This window comes from Spinacia oleracea, chromosome 6, assembly GCF_020520425.1.
Source record: "Spinacia oleracea cultivar Varoflay chromosome 6, BTI_SOV_V1, whole genome shotgun sequence".
NCBI classification, from domain to species: domain Eukaryota; kingdom Viridiplantae; phylum Streptophyta; class Magnoliopsida; order Caryophyllales; family Amaranthaceae; genus Spinacia; species Spinacia oleracea.
The window spans coordinates 145,121,191-145,141,713 of NC_079492.1; the positions used below are offsets into that span (position 1 = coordinate 145,121,191).

The 20,523-nt window shown below is 35.5% G+C and overlaps 3 protein-coding genes across 5 annotated transcripts; 2 read left to right on the forward strand and 1 right to left on the reverse strand.

Annotated features, from left to right (window-relative positions):
- Positions 1–108: 108 nt before the first annotated feature.
- On the reverse strand, positions 109–2,365 carry LOC110794933 (protein yippee-like At4g27745). Of its 2 annotated transcripts, XM_021999900.2 has the most exons (4): positions 2,207–2,365; positions 1,858–1,927; positions 1,618–1,727; positions 109–696 (listed from the first exon to the last, which is right to left on the reverse strand). In XM_021999900.2, exons 3-4 carry the CDS (start codon positions 1,708–1,710, stop codon positions 469–471), a joined length of 321 nt encoding a protein of 106 aa, XP_021855592.1. In that variant the 5' UTR covers positions 1,711–1,727; positions 1,858–1,927; positions 2,207–2,365; the 3' UTR covers positions 109–468. The 2 variants fall into 2 exon arrangements, with proteins under 2 accessions (XP_021855592.1, XP_021855599.1); XM_021999907.2 differs by lacking the exon at positions 1,858–1,927 and having other exon boundaries at positions 2,207–2,364.
- A 1,651-nt stretch (positions 2,366–4,016) lies between these two features.
- On the forward strand, positions 4,017–10,503 carry LOC110794926 (oligopeptide transporter 7). Its single transcript, XM_021999894.2, has 7 exons — positions 4,017–4,265; positions 4,370–4,869; positions 4,967–5,064; positions 6,705–7,274; positions 8,084–8,339; positions 8,763–8,945; positions 9,706–10,503. Exons 1-7 carry the CDS (start codon positions 4,229–4,231, stop codon positions 10,315–10,317), a joined length of 2,256 nt encoding a protein of 751 aa, XP_021855586.2. The 5' UTR covers positions 4,017–4,228; the 3' UTR covers positions 10,318–10,503.
- Positions 10,504–13,440: 2,937 nt separating this feature from the next.
- On the forward strand, positions 13,441–19,779 carry LOC110796389 (oligopeptide transporter 7-like). Of its 2 annotated transcripts, XM_056831521.1 has the most exons (7): positions 13,444–13,626; positions 13,726–14,231; positions 14,326–14,423; positions 15,676–16,245; positions 17,893–18,148; positions 18,254–18,436; positions 19,011–19,779. In XM_056831521.1, the coding sequence occupies exons 1-7, from the start codon at positions 13,596–13,598 to the stop codon at positions 19,623–19,625; spliced, it is 2,259 nt and encodes a 752-aa protein (XP_056687499.1). In that variant the 5' UTR covers positions 13,444–13,595; the 3' UTR covers positions 19,626–19,779. The 2 variants fall into 2 exon arrangements, with proteins under 2 accessions (XP_021857147.2, XP_056687499.1); XM_022001455.2 differs by lacking the exon at positions 18,254–18,436 and having other exon boundaries at positions 13,441–13,626.
- Positions 19,780–20,523: the final 744 nt, after the last annotated feature.

Consider the following 20,523-nt stretch of genomic DNA (forward strand, 5'->3'; position numbering starts at 1 on the left):
CTACCACCAACACTGAGTAAGCTGCCATCTAAGATTCAGAGAACAATGCAATTTTAGTAATTTCTGAAATGAATAGGACTTTGTTGGCTGAAAAGTGAAAACAGATGATCTGAGAAATCCATAAAGAAACTGGTTATGCACCAACAACCAAAAACAGATTGAAGTAATATCATGTTATAAGTAGAGGCCACAAGCACAAAGGGAGGCGTTTTCTGAAAATTACATTATCCCCTTTGATAGATCAACACTGAAATATTTCGAATCAATCGGATAAGACAACTTGAAAACTGAGAAGTATTTACAAACATTTTTACCAATGTCTTCACAACAATCAACAGATTTTAAACTTTCCCTTATATGCATTTGTCTTTCCTGTATTTCTGCAATTCTTCATCAGTTAATCTTCCAACTGATAGCTCAATTATCATCAGGAGTTCAGGACAGTATACATCGGTAATTTGACAACAACTACCAATTATCCTTGACGATTTTAGACTTTTCAAGTATGTATTTGCCTTCCTTGTACTTCTGCGATTCTTCATAAGCTCGTTCATATTTCCAACCAAGAACTTCACGACAATCAGAACAGGAGACATCCGCAACTGTGTGGAGACCCGTCATGAGATGTCTGTCTTCTTTTGGCCCCACATCAACGTTCATGGCATGGGAGAAGAGAAAAGCTCTACTGTTTCTTCCCTGAATTATGATTCAAATAGAGCAGTCAGCACATATAAAACAAAGTTGCATCATATTATCCATCATTTGCATTGAGCCACAAAGGTAATTAGGACTTGAAATCTATTGTAGAACATTAACCAAGCCCGGTCCCGTCTCCTTGCCTGCATATCCTACAAAAGAGGCGTATGCAACAGAAGTTCGGACATTTTTAATGTGCTCCACATAGAAAATAGTATGATGCCAACAACAACTCCTCAAAAGGTTAAAACTTCAATTTCTGGAATGAACAACAAACTCAATATTAAAGGGCGAGGTAGTTTAAATCATAAGCGAATATATCATTTGCATTTTTTACAAATTTTCGAGGGTAATTTTGAGGAAGAACTTAAACTGTGTTTGGTGGGAAGGAAAACAACTTTCCCATTTTCCCCTGTTTGGATCAGGGAAAATGATTTTTGGGGGTTGAAAAAAGTACTCTGTGTTATTAAGGGGTGGAAAAGGTTTTCTTCGATTAAGGAAGGAACGCCACATGTTCCTCTCTTCTCTCTTCATCTCCCTTCTTTTATTTCTTAGTTATTCTTGCAAGGAACCAAACAAAGGACAGTGAAGTATGAAACTGAATATCCATTGAAATAATCTCTAAAATAGATAAAATTCAGTACAATATATTTTCCTGCAAATGAAATACATCCTTGAGATACTAGTTACTCCACAAACATGATAGAAAATATCAATACAACCTTTCAAACAACATGCATAAAATTTTCAAACTACACCAATGATGTATGAGACCCATAACATATTGAAGTATAAATGTATAATGATAATTTTTTGGTTCCTTTGCTTGATTCTAGTTGTACTTATACTAGTATACTGCACACAAGAACAATCAAACAAAGAAAGCAACTGGTTATAATAAACAATCATCAACTTCTTTACCTGAAAAGCTTTAGAAACTATATCATCATGAAGTGCAACATTGTTTCGACAATTGCTGCAACTATACAGCCTCGGACCGATCAATCCTTCCATCAAACCTACAGAAGACCCTGAAATTTTCCGATAATCAAGATTACATACAGAAAAATGACAATGAGAATTGAGAATCATGATCAATATCCCAAAACAATAGAGTATTATTCCTTAATCCTCAGGGGAAATGCACATGATTGTACTTACTTTTTCGAGTTTTCGAGGGCGTTGGGCCTAAAGATTGCTTTTTTATTAATCTTTGTTTGATCAATGGCAACTATTGGAGACAGAACAAGTAATGATCATACATCAGAATCAGCATAGAAAAAAGCCTAATTATTTTGAAAAGGGCCAAAATTATACATTTTAGAAATTAACAATCAATTGAAATAGTACTGATTAAAGACCCAATTCTTAATTATGGTATACAAATTCCTTGATTTAAAACCCCAGTTTTTCAGCTGAATAAACTTAAGGTAAAAAATTAGGGTTATTTTGATGAAAATAAGATACTTGAACACATTAAAAATGAAAAATAAACGACAGACAGACAAACCTTGGCATAGGAGATCAAACTATGTGAGAAAAGGCGAGAGAAAATTAGGGTTTAAGAGGTGTTGAAATGTGAGTTGTGTTGGCGGAAAAACACCCGGGAGAAAATTGGGGGAAGAGGTTGATCAGATAATCATTATTTGCCGACAGTCTCCTCTTCTCGCTGAAGGCTGCTATGACCCGACCCATATACAATTACCTGATTAATACTATCTCCGTTTCAAAATGAGCTTTATACTTTCCAGTCCGTTTCATAATGTTATTTATATTTTACTTTATTTTATTTTTGGACATAAAAACTTATCACCTTATCCTTCTTAATCCAAAATATTTACAATTTTTCAATCATTTTCTCTTGTTTTATTTTATTTACTTACATCCACCCACTTTTTTTAACACATTTCTCTTCAAAAGGTCTTGCGCGTACAAGGTGTACAATAAATTTATTGTACACCAAGATAACTTTAACCCATTTTTTTGTAACTTTAACCTAGCTTTGATTAATTTTTTATATTAGTAATAAAAAGTTGATAGATAAACATTTTAAATAATTAAATGATTAATTTTATACATTATTAGTGATTTTGAAAAAATAAGTTTTATTAAAATGAAAAAAATTATCACTAAAAAATAAATAACTTTTACATATATAAGCATAACTTTTAAGCATTTTGAGTTAACTTTTACTCCGTTGTGCAATAATTATTGTACAACCCTTGTAAATAAGAATTTGTGTTTTCTCTTACTTTATCCATATTTTATTATATTCAACCAACTTTTTCATTTTTGTCTTAATACTTATGACAATAATAACTTTAAAGATATTTATGAAACGGATATAGTATGAAATATGAAATCATTTGTTTAGAAATCTATGTTTCTATGGGTTGATATACGTATTTAATTGGTATATCGTTTTTATTTTCAAACTTAAAATTGTTTTCGTGATATGATTCGACCCGTTCGTGTTGCATTGAACTATTGACTTTCCTTGCAACATGACAACATGAGTGTCATATTTTTGAGTCACTTTTACCAATGATTACTTGGTTTAATAGTTAAGAACAAAGACCTGAGTGTCATAAATTCGAAGGAACAGAAGAATTAACCTATAGCCCCATTAGATAAACGTATATTCCAATGAAAATAAGAAATTCCTTTAACCAAACAAACCTTTGACGTATCCTATGAATTATATTTTCGTGGACATTGAATTTCTTTAGGATATTATTTTAGAGCAAGATCAAATTCACATTACTTGCGTTGTGTTTATCAAATTCACAAGAGTCAAGAGTCAAGTTACTGCCTAATTACGAAAATGATAAAAGGTCGCAACATGCGATCTTTAAGCCGTGTCACAATAATGACGTGGCATGCTTATGTGTCATGATTTAAATTGGTAACTAAAATATTTAACTTATATAACCTATTATACATGTTACAAAAAAAGGTAGGAAAATCTTAATATTTTAATTTGGTTACTTCTTTATATCGATTAACTTATTTACATATTTCCATAGTAAAAATATTGCATTGATAGTAAAAATATTCTGATGACGCAAAACCTACGTGTCGCCTATATGTACCAATTAAACTCCGACACGTAAGATTGTGACAACTAAATGTTGTCGCAACTTGCGACCTTTATCATCACCTGGCTAATTAATGTTCTCAGATTAAGTCCCCGTTCATTTTGAACGTCCCTGGTTAGAATATACGGGTAAATTCAATTATACCTAGATAACGGCAACTGAACAAGTACGTTTCGGTTTACCATTTGACTTATAAAAAATTAGAAAAACGTTTCTTTGCTACTGCTATATTCTGGTTTTTAGTGAATGACAGGCTTAGAAAATTCACAAATGTAAGCCGGCAAATCAATTAATAATCCGATTTGCTAATTGCAGGCAACAAATTTGAATTAATCCGAATTCACATTTTGATTTCTATCATTAGGAAATGATCCCATTTTGAACTGCTAAATCCCGAGTCATAGCAGCCAACAGGAGCAAAATTCGTTTCCAAAATGGAAGACGAAATACAAAATTTGCAGACACCCTTCAGTACTAATCCTCATTGAAATCTCTTTTTTTTTTTTTTTTGTTACCTTTTATATGGTGTATATGATCTTAAATTCTTACATGTATCATACGTTGACTTTATGCAGTTCAAAAAGACAACAACCATGAACCACAAAATCAGCAAAATGCAGAAAGTCAAACATCAGAAAATCTGCCGGAAAATTCTCCGGTGAGACAGGTGGCAATGACAGTCCCTACAACAGACGATCCTAACCTACCAGCACTAACATTCAGAACATGGGTTTTAGGGATACTTTCATGTGTAATATTATCATTCCTGAATCAATTCTTCTGGTACAGAACAGAACCACTCAGTATTACTGGAATTGCAGCTCAAATTGCGGTTGTACCACTCGGGCATTGGATGGGTTCTAACCTACCTAACCGCGTCTTTCTACAAGGGACGCGGTTGGAGTTTTCGCTTAATCCGGGTGCTTTTAATGTGAAAGAGCATGTACTTATCACCATTTTGGCTAATTCTGGGGCTGGAAATGTTTATGCTATTCATGTTGTTACTGCTGTTAAAGTGTTTTACAAGAAGGAAATTAGCTTTTATGTTTCATTGCTTGTTGTTTTAACTACCCAGGTAAGCTTATTATATTGTATTAGCCTTTTTTTTAAGAGATTATAATGCTACAACTTTTAGCCTGATCTTTTGGTGTTGTGTGAATTGGGATTGACAGGTTTTGGGGTTTGGATGGGCTGGGATTTTCCGGCGTTATTTGGTGGAGCCAGCTGAAATGTGGTGGCCGGCTAATCTAGTACAAGTTTCCTTGTTCAGGTTGTTCTTTTTATCTTATTCACTTAATTTTTTTTATATTTTTTTTTACCACCCGGTTCACCCTTAGGAATTCGGATTCGGGGCGCGTGTTTTGAGTGGATTGGTTCCAGTCCCCTCTCAATTGTTGTTGCAGGGGATCGAACACGGGGTCCTCCCTACCAAGTTCAGCCTCAATCACCACTGAATCAACAGACAATTGATTATTATTCACTTAATTTAAGTATAGAGAATTTACATTCATACTTCTATTGTCCCTAAAAGATTGCTCATTGCTAGTTTTTGAATCAAACTTTGAAAATGTTGACCATGAATTCTCATTAGCCTATAAGAAAAATATAGTCTCGTGGGGTCTTATTATATTCGTTTCAGTATATATTTTTGTTATATCAATTTTTTATACGGAGTAATTTTTACGCGGGTAGAATTAGAGATACTTACTTCTTAAGGGAATTAGAGATATTTACGTTTTAAGTAGTAGTAGTTACTTATTTCCTCATTTGTAGAAGTACATGTTTTGAGTGCTTAATGGTAGGGTTGAGAACAACAATGTTCCCGGTCAAACTTTCAGAACCGGAACCTTACAACGGATCACTAAAAATGGTATCCAGAAACGGAAGTTGTTGCAATTTTGCAACAGGTTCCGATTCTGGTACCATGTTACATTCTAGATATACTTAAATTGTTGTCATTTTTTTATATATAAAAAAAACTCTAATTTATGATTTGGGCTTAAATTTTTTTTTTGAAATAAAATTAATTCATTAATAAAAAGTCATACGACATCTACAAAAGAAATCTGAATCTGTTAAATACATAACAAATTGAATCAAATAATACTCGTTTTCTGCAAAACTACGATCATCGCGCATCGAACATCTTGTATACCCTCTAACACATCGTTGTTTGATACAACCTTCAACGAGGGGGTCTTTTGATCTGTTGTAATTTTGATATTGAATTAAATCAGATTCAATTGATTGTAGATGTAGAACTGACATCTGCTGCGACACCGCACATATCTTCATCGCTGAATTAATTTCTCCTGTGAAATTAAATAATATTCTCCCTCGTACACCAGAAATTTAGGATCCTTTAACCTAAGAAAATTCTCCCTAAAAGGAGAAAAAAAACCCTATCTTTCGAGGGAGAACAATCCTCGCACAAAGAGGAAGTATTATTAAAACCCTAAAACTCAAACAAATTAAAAAAGAACAACAAAATAAAAAGATCGGGGCTTTCCACCGATAAAATCGATGGAAGCCCCTTCAAAATTCACTAAAGGAGGCTAGGGTTTGAGAGAGGGAGAGGAGGGAGAGAGAGAACGATGCAAAGTTGGCTTAAATTGTTATTCTATATTTATATTTTTCTGAAAACGAGTTTGAATCGTTTTATGTTATTAGTTAAGGTACTGTTTTTATTTGATTTTGGATCAAAATTTTGGGTACTCAATATTGGAATCGTTTTTTGACATAGTTCCAAAAAAATTGGAACCAGAACCTGAACATGTTGCTACATGTTCTCAATTTGTTACCTGGAACTGAAACTTGAATAATATATTCCGATTCAGAACACCCTGATTTTTTTTCTCACTCCTACTTAATGGCTTGTGCATTTATTGGCTTCCTAAATGCTGTTAACAGGGCCTTGCACGAGAAAGAAGAACGGCCCAAAGGTGGTCTAACTCGGACCCAATTCTTCCTAATAGCCTTCATTTGCAGCTTTGCATACTACATCTTCCCAGGCTACTTTTTCCAAATGCTAACATCCCTTTCCTGGATATGTTGGCTTTGGCCCAAATCCATACTAGCCCAACAGCTTGGTTCTGGGCTACACGGGCTTGGAATCGGCGCATTTGGGCTAGACTGGTCCACCATATCATCCTATCTTGGAAGCCCACTTGCAAGCCCATGGTTTGCCACAGCTAATGTGGCTGTTGGATATGTGATTCTCATGTATGTGGTTGTTCCAATTACATATTGGATGAATGTTTACAAAGCTAAAACTTTTCCCATATTTTCAAATCACCTCTTCACATCAACAGGCTCAGTATACAATGTCTCTGCAATTGTTGACTCGAATTTCCACTTCAATGAGGAGGCTTATGGGAAACAAGGTCCTCTTTATCTTAGTACCTTCTTTGCCATGACTTATGGGGTTGGATTTGCAGCTTTAAGTGCCACTATTGTGCATGTAGCACTCTTTCATGGCAGGTAATTAAATACTACTCCATGCGTTTTTTAATAGATGAATCATATTCTTTTCTCTTTTTTTGCATGTTTTCTTAATAGGTGCATCATTTCTCCTTTAAGTAAGTTATTGTGTGCAAAATTACTTTCTTGTCCGCTGCTTTGTTTCTTAAAAAGGGGACATAAACCACATGTTACATAACATACTCTCTTACCAACAAATAATAGGGAAAATATGTGAATAACACACTCTATTTCCTTCTCCTTGGTTCATGTGTCCAGTACGGACTTTTACGTGTCTAACGTGATATAAAGAATATGACCCCATTTTTAAAAAGCTCCTAAAATTAGCAACGTTTGAATAAAAAAAATAAAAATCTAGAATAGCTTTGTAGATTTGCGTGTGAGTATGACGGATTTATACTTGGCAGAAAAAACACTCATATACTTTCCCCCTTTTCTTGTTTTACGTAGCCCAATTTCCCATTATTGAGCCAAAAAATGTTGTTAGAAAAAAATTACTTCATAATTTATAGGGGACTTTTATTAAACTATAACACAGACCCCTATAGCAGTTGAGTCGGACTTACATGTGTCATTTCCATATGATGCATCTAGTAAGAAACGGAGGAATTAAAATTTTACAGATGTTGTATATATATACTTATGGCCTTAACTGTTAAGGATAACGTAGTTATCCTAGAGGATATAATATCATATGAGATAGAGTTATGTTATATGATATGAGATAGAAGTCTATAGGACTTAGGAATCCCATCTAGTTTGTAATTATCCTTAACATTAACACAACCCCTTTCCCTTACAAAATACAGGGAAATATGGAAGCAAAGCAGGGCAAGTTTTAAAGAGAAGAAAATGGACATACATTCAAAGCTTATGAGAAGGTATAAGGAAGTTCCTGATTGGTGGTTTTGGGTTATCCTGGTAGTAAGCATTGTGGCATCTATCTTTGCCTGTGAGTACTACAAAGAACAACTACAGTTACCATGGTGGGGTGTTCTGCTTGCTTGTGCCCTTGCATTCATCTTCACACTTCCCATTGGGGTTATAACTGCTATCGCGAATCAGGTAAGGAAACTCAAGTATCAATTGAGTCTTGTAAATTTGTAATTTGTGGATATTGGACAAGCGTGCACAATAATCATGGTACAGTCAAAAGAGCATATGTACACATACAAAAGAACATGACATTACAAAGGAACATGACAAAAGAGGGTAATTAGTTTGTTGTAACAAACTTTGACTTTCTCAGTTGACCGAGATATTCCTTCATATTACGACAAAAGAACATGAGATATTTTATTCCACTTTTGTTATTGTATTCATGTTCTTTTCACGTAAGGTAATAATGTTCTTTTAGCTATGTACATGTGTTCTTAAAGTGCACCATCCTCACTGTGTACCATAATCCACCATCTGAATTGTGTTTTGTATAGTGTACAATGAAGTATGCTTTTAATTTACTGATCTTTTGCAATTTGCAACATGCAGTCACCACATTTGAACATCATTACTGAATACATAATGGGATACATCTACCCTGGATATCCAGTAGCAAATATGTGCTTCAAGGTTTATGGAAACATTAGCATGAAACAAGCTGTTACCTTCTTGCAAGACTTCAAACTCGGCCATTACATGAAAATTCCACCCAGATCAATGTTTATTGCACAGGTATATGTTTATATGTTTCATCCTATGATTTCTTCTAGCCTATGTTTTGCTTAACATGGTCCTTACAGTAGGTTATATATATGTTGAAACCCACATGTGAGTTGTCCTACACTGAAGAAAGATGATAGAAAATATCGACTTATAAATTTGCGGAGTTATTCTCACTATTGCTCATTGGTTTAAATGTGGAATCTCTGTTGGGTTTATGAGTGGACCGAGCATGGTATCAGAGCCCAATTTTGTTACTCCGTATAAGTTTGAGGAGTTGTCAATTGGTTTTAGTGTGGAGACTCCGTTGGGCTTCTGAGTGGACCAAACTTTCCTTCTCCTTGTTAGGTTGCTTATGCATTAGGCAAAATCTTGTATGAGACGACCATTATCTATACTAATATATTAAAAGGCGTTTGTGAAAACGTATATGTGTCACGTAGATTCCCTCCGTATTACGCCATGTCACCACTAATAAGCATCATGGTATGTTATTGACAACCAAAAAAGCATGCATGTAGCAAGGATCGAACATCAAACCTCATGGATTAAAAGTTTCACTTCCTACCATCTAAACTACCTACAATGTTTGTCATATTTTCACATATAAATGTAAAATACAATCTTTTAAAATTGGGCACTTTTTAGAAAACGTAAACCCGATTAAAAGTAAAACCCGGAGCAACGCCCGGGCCACACACTAGTTAGTCATCTATAACTTGCTCTGAATGTATATTACTTCGTATTTAATAATTAAATGTTCCTGGTTCAGGTAGTAGGAACCCTGGTATCTAGTTTAGTATACCTTTGTACTGCATGGTGGCTCATGGAAACAATTCCAGATATTTGTGAAAGAAAATCATCAAACAGTGTCTGGACTTGTCCTGGAGACACAGTATTCTACGATGCATCAGTCATATGGGGTTTAGTCGGACCTCGAAAAATCTTCGGAGATGAAGGCATTTATGGAGAAATCAATTGGTTTTTCCTTGTAGGAGCAATTGCACCAATTTTAGTTTGGGTTGCAACAAAGGCCTTCCCTAACAAAGAATGGATTAGGCTAATTAACATGCCAATCTTAATCGGTGCAACTTCGTCTCTACCACCAGCAACTGCAGTGAATTACAGTACATGGATTCTTGTTGGTTTCTTGTCTGGTTATGTAGCATTTAGGTATGCTCCGAATTGGTGGAAACGCCATAATTATCTGCTTTCGGGTGCACTTGATGCTGGTTTAGCTTTTATGGGGGTGGCGTTGTATCTTTGTTTAGGGTCAGAAGATCGTAGTATTAATTGGTGGGGAAATGACCTTGATGGTTGTCCTTATGCGTCTTGTCCTACTCAAATAGGTGTCGTGGTTTCAGATTGCCCTGTTGTTAACTAATTTATACTTCTACATGATGTATAAAGTATTTTTTTTGTACATTCTTTTGCTTTTCTATCTGTCAATTTTCCTCTCACAAGGAGGGTCTTCTAATGTTCCTTTTTAGTTTTTATACATGTAATTTTCATCTTATACAATACTCCGTATACATGAATGTAATAATATTCCTTCTGGTTATCATAACAACTCTTTATTTCATATTTCAACTTGGTTAGATTACTGTTATTTTAATTGGAAACGTAAATCCTGTCACATCACCTGTCACATCTTGTCACATCTTCACCATGGTGCAATTAATATTTAAAGAATGGAGTTTATCTAGCGTGTTACATCACCTGTCATGACTACAATTAAAAGATTTATTACACTTTAAACGACCAGTGGAGATTCTAAAAAACCCATCTTAACACTACAATAGTCTGTATCAATTTAAGGAACTTGAATTGGGTGTAGACGTGTAGTTTCTGATTTGGGTAATCAAAGATCATTGCGATTAACTTTTGTTAAGTTCCAATTTAGGTTTGCAATGAGTTTTGCTCTCATTGCCTTAAAAAATCAAGATTGTAGGATTTAACATGTTGAATACAGAAAGCATATTTATTGTATATGATTTGACATTGTTGAATCGAAGCTGTGCTACACTGGCCACTGCTACCTACAAAATGGGTCAAACGTTCAAGGGCCAATAGAAGCAACAACTCTTATTTGGACTACTTTTTAGTTTGTAAGAGCAAGTAATGCTCAGTTTATTAATTGTTAGTTTGGTTTTCTATAAGGGTCAGTAATTAACTAATGATCCAATAGTAGACCTGTCAAACGGGTCGGTCGGGTCGGGTTGTAAAAAATTATTTTTGGGTTCGGTTGTATCGGGTCGGTTACTTTCGGGTTCGGGTTTACAAATGCTTGTTCAAGACCCACAATTTTCGGGTTTGGGTCGACCCAACGGGTTGAGAGATTTTGAAACGCGCATTATATTTTCATTAATTTAGGTGATAAATATACAAAATATGGGCACAAATTAACAAATTTTCCTAAACAAGTTTATATTTAGTCAAATTCAACCCTAAAATGACGTATAATTCAAATTAAATTCATATTTCACAGAACAATAGTAAAAATAACGTGTCTATCATGCTTAAATTTTCTCATAATCTTATTTATTACTATAAATACAATGATTTTCAATCGGTCGGGTCCAAAACGGGTTCGGTCGGATTTTGACCCATTCCTTTTCGAGTTGTTCGGGTTCGGATAAAATCGGATTACGGGTCACAAAATCTTGTTCATGACACATTATTTTCGGGTCGGGTTCGGGTCGATTTTCGGATCGGGTCGATTTTTGACAGGTCTACCCAATAGTATTTGTGTTATTAACCCTATGTAAAACAAAATAAAAATCGGGTCGAGTATTCCGGGACGGAGGGAGTACAAAGTACAAATTACACACATTCAAAAAAAAAAAAAAAAAAAAAAAAGGGAGTACAAAGTACAAATTACACACATTCAAAAAAAAAAAAAAAAAAAAAAAAAAGAGTACAAATTACACAATTAGTGATACAAAAGTGAAAGAGACGTTTACTAAACTCACGGATAGATACTCATGAATGATCTGTATCATTTGGCATCTAGATTAATAGAGATTCCCTTTTGATAAGAGACAAAAACAATACCAATTTTGTGTCATTCGTTACTTATCAAATTAGACTTGGTTTAAGTGGTTTGGGATCATCCAACGGTCTCCATTCATTCTCGTAGATAACACTTTCTTAATTGCTCCGTGGATACCATTTTTGCTACATGAATCTTTTTTTTTTTTTCCTTTCTTAAAACTCATTTATAATTAGATGTCTGGCTATATTAATTTGGCAGTGTAAATTTAACGTGTTTGGACCATTTCTAAAATATCCAATACCCTAAGTGTTAAATGTCAACTACTCCCGTTAATGTCAACATTGTCTTGATCTAGTGGTTAAGACTGATAGACTGTTTATTATAGGTCACAAACTCGAATTTCCCTCCTCCATTTAAAAAGTACTCCCGTTCAATAGAAGTCGTTGAGCTATAATTGTACGGAGGAGCTAGGTTGTTGAAGGTTGAGTGTATTCATTCCTATTTTAATTAAGTCGGAGACACAATCCAAAAAATAGTCAACAATTTGGTAATAACTAATAAGAAGTGATTTATGCCACAAACCAACTCCACGGGGCCAAAAGTTGAATAAAGAACAATGTTAAAAACATTACATATAACATACTACGGAGTACGTAGTAGAATTTATCTAAAGCGTATAATTTATCTTTGTATTACATAATCTAAACTATTAACCATGGTGCACGTAAATGTATCTTGTATTTCCTATAAATTTATTATCTAAATAAATTTTGTTTTGTATGTTAGATGATCAACCTTACCCAACCAAAACCCAGGTCGTATCTGGCTAACAAATACTCATGCACAAACTTACCAAATTAGACTGGAATTTTCGGGTTGAGCTCAAGCTTTAGCATATGAGCATACTACATACATATATTGATATACTCAAACCCGCACTTATTCAGGCCGTGAAGGATAAGGGGACCTTACCCCCCCAAAGTAATCGTAGTGTGAGATTACATACGTTACAGAATTTAATTAGTCGACCACATTTACAATTTATACCATTTTGTTTTACTCATCCATTTTGATATAATGGCACTTTAACTTTTTTGAAATTTCAATTTGAGTTTCGTTTGTGATATACACAAGGAAAAATAGTCGGGTGAAATCTTATTTGATTTTAATATTTACTTTTAGAATATCAATTTTTTATTTATAATTTTTACAAATTAAAACTCTGATATTAATTTACGTTCGAGCATTTATATTGACAAACATGAAAAAGATAAAGTGTAATCATTATATCGAAATGGAGGAGTATACTAGTATAGTCATGAATATGTGACTACACGAGATAACCTACGAGTAACATTTATAGTTTTAAACCAATTGTCAATCTTAAAATATCACGTGGGACAACATGCACCTGAAATTGTAGTCCCCATCTAACTCTTTCCATCACTTATTATCAAATTGCATAAAAATATAAAAATAATAATTATTCTCCTACTTTTCCAATTCCAATTCCAATTCATTAATCGAAATAATTGCATCAATTTTTGGCATTTTGCTTATCAAAAAATATCCAAAAAAAAAAACTTGAGTAATCCTCTCCACATTTCACTCTAGCAACAAATTACGGAACACCACAACATTGCAAGCTACCTTAGCTTGCCAAACTCATGGAAGATCCAAATGAACGCACCCCTTTAAGTAATTTAAACATTTTGTTTCCGAATTCAATTTTTCTTTTCCGGGTTTATTTATTCGAATTACTCCACTTTTTTTTTTTTTTTTAATCCCCTAATGCAGTATCAGAAGAAGAAAAGATCGAAGAAAATGAAGAAGAAGAAGAAAGTCAAAGGCTACTTAATCCAATATCAAAGGAAGAAAATTCACCGGTGGAGCAGGTGGCAATGACGGTCCCAACCACCGATGACCCGGACTTACCGGTGTTGACTTTCAGAATGTGGGTCCTAGGGACGTTATCCTGCGTGGTCCTTTCATTCTTAAACCAGTTTTTCTGGTACCGGAAAGAGCCTCTTAGCATAACCGCCATCTCAGCTCAGATCGCCGTCGTACCTCTCGGCCAGTGGATGGCGTTACGGCTTCCAACCCGCCCGATTCTCCGAGGGACCCGGTGGGAGTTTTCGCTTAACCCGGGTCCATTTAATGTTAAAGAACATGTGCTTATTACCATCTTTGCTAATGCTGGTGCTGGAAGTGTTTACGCTATTCATGTTGTTACCGTGGTTAAAATATTTTACAAGAAACAAATTACATTCTTCGTTTCGTTGATTGTTATTCTTACCACTCAGGTATATATGTTGGTAATTAAGCTGAAATTGAGGTAGATTAGATGTTAAACTTTTTCTAATGGCGAAAATTGGAATTTTTTTTGAATGGTTATAGGTGTTGGGGTTTGGATGGGCTGGTATTTTCCGGCGTTATCTGGTGGAGCCGGCGGAAATGTGGTGGCCGGCTAATCTTGTCCAAGTTTCTCTCTTTAGGTAAAGTCTTTATCAACTACTTCCAAGTTACATTGCTAAAGTCATGACTTTGACTTAAATGTTTAAGTATTTAATTTGCACATTAATTGTTTGCGTCTATGTACACAAGTGCTTTATTAAGATTCGGTAGTGTAGAAATGTAGAACTGAAAAAAGATAAAAATAGTGGATCATAGGTATTTTATGTGAGAGTAAAGTTGTGTAGCCTTGAGCTTTTGCGGCAATGAGGCAATATTTTAAAGACGATCTAAAACGGAAAATGAGGCAAACAAAAAGGTACAGAGGGAGTACAAAATACTACAGAGTAGATAATTCACTGCGTGTGAAATGTGAATCATGTAAGATGAACTCTTATAATAAGATTTCACATAATAATACGAAGTATTGCTTATCACTTGTACAAATTATGAGTGCGAATAATATTTTATTGATAAATTGTGGAACACACAAAAAAAAATTAATGGATACTTTATCCATGAGAACATACATAGACACATCTGTAGGACCATGGTTTACCCTCTTGCCCTCTTGGTCCGGTCATGCAAATCACATGTTCATGAATTATAATTAATGGCCCCTTGAGTCCTATTCTGACAATTATGAACTTATGAATGTCTAAGTCTAACTAGTTGCATCCTTTTGTCATGCAATTAACATGAATCACAAAAATCACATTTCTTAAACTCTTTTATACTTATTAATGCATGATCTTTGTTAGGGTGCAAAATGTACAAGTTTGAATTGAGCATGTGAGGGGAGCTTAGACACATTTTTGTTTTTCCTTGGTCACGAGTTCGATGCTCATCAAACGTAGGGTTTGGGCGGAGTTGGTTGGATTCGGATCCTCTAGTTTTTCTCCAATGGTTCAAATTAATCACAAAATCCTATAAAAATGTGGATTTTATCCAAATCATAAGTTATATCATAATTATATCTCTATTATATGAGTGAATAGATGGGGTTATTTTAGTAAATCCAGTTTTGGTGTCCCCCTTTGATTACTAAAATACCCCCACACACTCATAGAATAGAAAATATAATGACAACATATCCAATAGGAAAAGCCCAAAGAAACATTTTAATCAATCCAGCCCTTGAATAAAATTTTACCATTTTAATCAATCTGCTTATATGCGTTCGACTCTATCTACCTTATATATTTCTTATATTCGCACACATCGCATTTATATTATAAATTTTACATTGTTATTTCATGTTTAAATGTAATAACACAAATATATTTTATGCAACAGGGCTTTGCACGAGAAGGAAGAACGGCCCAAAGGCGGTCTCTCCAGAACCCAATTCTTCCTAATAGCCTTCACTTGCAGCTTTGCATACTATGTCTTCCCAGGCTACCTTTTCCAAATGCTAACATCCCTTTCCTGGATATGTTGGTTTTGGCCCAAATCCATACTAGCCCAACAATTAGGATCTGGACTATCTGGGCTTGGAATTGCAGCATTTGGGCTAGACTGGTCTACTATCTCATCCTACCTTGGAAGCCCACTAGCAAGCCCATGGTTTGCCACTGCCAACGTGGCAGCTGGATATGTGCTTATTATGTATGTGCTAACCCCAATTAGCTATTGGTTTAACCTTTACAAAGCCAAAACTTTCCCCATATTTTCAGATAGTCTGTTCACAGCTTCAGGATCAATTTACAATATCTCTGATATTGTTGATTCTAATTTTCATATTAACCAAGATGCTTATCATAAACAAGGCCCTGTTCACCTTAGCACTTTCTTTGCTATGACTTATGGAGTTGGTTTTGCGGCATTAAGTGCTACTATTGTGCACGTAGCTCTCTTTCATGGAAGGTACGTACTACTCCAATTTGTATATCTTTGCAACATTCCTAACCCTCCGTCCAAAATTAATAGTCATGTTACAGTATGGGAACATAGTTGTTAGTCTCGTCACATTTCCTGATTTGTTATGGTTTATAATATCGGCCCTGTTTGGCAATTGGTTGTTAGACTGTCAGTTGTTGGTTGTTAGATTGTGAGTTGTCGGTTGTTTGACTAGCTGTTTAAGTTGACTGTTTTGTTCGATGTTTGATTATTGATGGTTTACAAATATATTTGGCAAAATCAGTTGTTGGCGGTTGGATGAAGCTAGAGCTGTCAAAAATTGACCCGACCCGAGAAACCGACCTGAACCGACCTGTATTTTTAAGGACCCGGACCCGACCCGAGACCCGGAATTTTTTTAAAATAGGAAACCTGTAACCCGACCGTATCAAACCCGTTAAAACCGATGACCGATTTCGACCCGTTAATGCATGACCCGGACCCGAACCTGACACCCGACGGAAATATAACCGATAACAAAAATGAGTCAGCTTACCCGACCGAAAATTACCCGAACCCAATTCAACACCCGACCCGATGTCAACCCGAAACCGATTATAATCCGATGAAACTTGTTACTGACTCAATTCGTGACAACCCATTACCTGTATTTACGCGACCTGTTTACAACCCGATTTGTCATTGACCTAACTAAATAATAACTTAAATCAAGTTAATATTATTTTTTATAATTACCTAATCTAGAACAAGTGAAAAGCGTTAAACCAAATTTAACCAAATTTATAAAAGTTAATTATAAGGTTAAAACTTGACTAAACCTGATAGCTATCGTACCCGGTCTTAACCCGTGTCCGATGGTGAACCCGACTTGAATTTTAACGGACCCGATAATTATCCGATCCAAACTTGACCCGACTCGTTAAGACCCGAACCCGTAATTGTACCCGACTAGAAAAAGACCCGACCCAAACCCGAACCGAACCCGACCTATACCGAAATGGAAAAATAACCCGACATGACCCGACAAATTTTCAACCTGACCGAACCCGACCTGAACCCGGCCTACACCCGATGATAAAATGACCCGGCACGACCCGACCATATCTTGACCCGTGACCCGAGATGACCAGACCCGGACCCGACTCGAGTAACTGTTTTGACAGCTCTAGATGAAGCTATGGGCCTGTTTGGTAACTGGTTTTTTCATTGGTTTTTAGCTTTTTTGTCAAACAACCAATATACATGTTTGGTAAATGACTTTTTTCTTGGCTAAAAAGTCAATTTTTTTCGCCAAAACTCAAAGCTAACAACATTAACTTTTTATACATTGGTTGTTGCCTTTTTATTTTAAGTATTACTCAGTACATTTTATCCAATTTTTGTATGAAACACCTAGTAGTCAACAATCAACTTTATCAACACACATTTTAAGAAAATATACCGTCAAACGGCCAACATAAAAAGTCAACAAAAACAACTGGTCGAACAAGCAAGTGAAACAGCCAGATAGACCCATTAATTTGCGAGCTATGAAAAGTTGGGGAAATGTGACAACTAGTTTCGGATGGAGGGGAACTGTTAAAGTGAAACAATGGAGTTATTTGCACGAGCTTGATTTTGTGTATTTTCCTCCTTTTAAATACAAAATTATAGCGAAATATGGGAGCAAAGCAGAGCAAGTTTTAAAGACAAGAAAATGGACATACATACAAAATTAATGGCAAGGTACAAGGAAGCTCCAGAATGGTGGTTTTGGGTCATCCTAGTTGTTAACATTGCAGCTACCATTTTCGCTTGTGAGTATTACAAAGAGCAGCTCCAACTTCCATGGTGGGGTGTTTTGCTTGCTTGTGCCATTGCCTTTGTCTTCACACTTCCTATTGGAATTTTAACTGCCATCACTAATCAGGTATACACCAATTCTTGTGTACTGTAATTATCTCAGAAAACAGAATGGTAAAAGTTTTTTTTTTTATCAGTTCATGAATCTTACTGATGAACAATTAATGTACAGAGTCCTGGTTTGAACATCATCACTGAGTACATAATCGGATACATCTACCCAGGATACCCAGTAGCAAATATGTGCTTCAAGGTTTATGGCTACATTAGTATGACACAAGCTATTGCCTTCCTGCAAGACTTCAAACTCGGCCATTACATGAAAATTCCTCCCAGAACAATGTTCATGGCACAGGTAATGTTTCTTCCTTGCAACATTGTTATGTTAAAATGTTAACGAAGCAATGATAATTAATTAGGGGTGAGCAAAAAGTTAGGGTACCCTGAATAGGAATCGTAACCTGTTAGAAACCTACAGTTCCGGATCCGGGTAACAAATTTGGGAACTTGTTGCAATAGGTTCTGGTTCTCAATTTTTTTGGAATGGGTATCCCGTGGGGTACCATGTGTTACACTAATTCTAAGATGGAGTTCCCCACATAAGGAACCGAACCATATATATATATCCAAAATATAAAACAATCCAATTAAGCTATTTTTTGTAAAATATAAATATAGAATTAAAATTTAGCCCAAACTATGAAACAATCAAGCCCATACCACAAAGTAGATTTTTTTTGCAATAATTTATTTAAAATTTTAAATGACAGTGTACCTGAATTCTTGCAACATGTTCCGATTTTCATTTTCAGGAACCTGTTGAACACATTCTGGTTCCCATTTTAAGGAATCTGTTGTAACAGATTCCGATTCTAATTTTTGAAATTTTAACCTCAAATGATAACTATGATTATATATGAATTCTTCAGGTTGTAGGAACTCTAATTTCTGCGTTTGTGTACCTTGGCACGGCATGGTGGCTAATGGAAACAATCCCAGACATCTGTGTAAAAACTGCCACAAACACTGTCTGGACATGTCCAAGTGACACGGTGTTTTACGATGCATCAGTCATATGGGGTTTAGTAGGACCTCGCAGAATCTTTGGAGACGAAGGTGTATATGAGGCAGTGAACTGGTTCTTCCTAGGAGGAGCCATAGCTCCAATCCTAGTTTGGGTTGCAACAAAAGCATTCCCTAACCAAGAATGGATTAGGCTCATAAACATGCCCGTCTTAATTTCTGCAACAGGGATGATGCCACCAGCTACTGCAGTGAACTACACTACATGGATTCTTGTAGGTTTTCTGTCAGGATTTGTTGTGTTTAGGTACGCGCCTGAGTGGTGGCAACGACATAATTATTTGCTTTCTGGTGCACTTGATGCTGGTTTAGCTTTCATGGGGGTTGCGTTGTATCTTTGTTTGGGGTTGGAAGATGTGAGTCTTAGTTGGTGGGGAAATGACCTTGATGGGTGTCCTTATGCATCTTGTCCTACCGAGAAAGGGGTTGTGGTTCAAGGTTGTCCTATTGTGTATAGCTAGTGATCTCATGTGCTGTATGATGTACATTTGTAATTTGTAACAATGTATTCATTCTTTGTAATTTTATTAGTTGAAACAAGATTGATGCTGTTGTACATTGAAAACTTTCTGATTTGAACTAAATGTGAATTAAAAAGTTTGGCTTTACAGAAAAGTTTTGGCACCTCATATTTTGAATAAGAGACGTTAAAAAATAAACATATGATGAATCATATTTGTATAGGGTATTTTAGGCTCATTTAGGTTGCATTATTAGGCATTTATATCATTTTAGTTGCATTTAGGATCACATTTGCATAAGTTATCGTTGTCGTACTCTATTACGCCCCGTTTGTGCTTTCTTAATGTTTCAGGTGATTTTACGGTCATTTGGATGCTTTCGGAGTGTTATGAGTTGATTTGGATGATGAACGGATGGAATGTTGACTCGATGATCATTGCATGTCTCTAGGGATAATTTTGAGTCAACAACGAAGCTAAACGCTACTTTTCTAAGCATCAAAACGGACAAGCGTTCACTCTTTTGATGATATCTCAAGTTCTACATGTCGGAATGAGACGATTTTGATTTGGCTAGAAAGTAGGCTTCAAGATCTTTCCAACGACAGGTCACACGTCCTTATAGGCATTGTAAAACAAGAGTTATGACATAAACAAGATGGCTCGACTATCCGATTCGCCCACAGCCCAAACCGATGGCCCGATTCCACTCCTTGGGCGCGAAAACCAGCGACGGACCAGCGGGCCCGCTGGTTTCTCCTCCCAACTTACTTACGAGCGAAATCGTGTGCGTTCGTTTCGTGATCGTCCAATTAAATCATAGCTTATGTAATTGTTATTTTTTCCTATTTTGTTTAGAATTTAGGAAGCATATAAATATTTCAAGGGAATGTTTTAT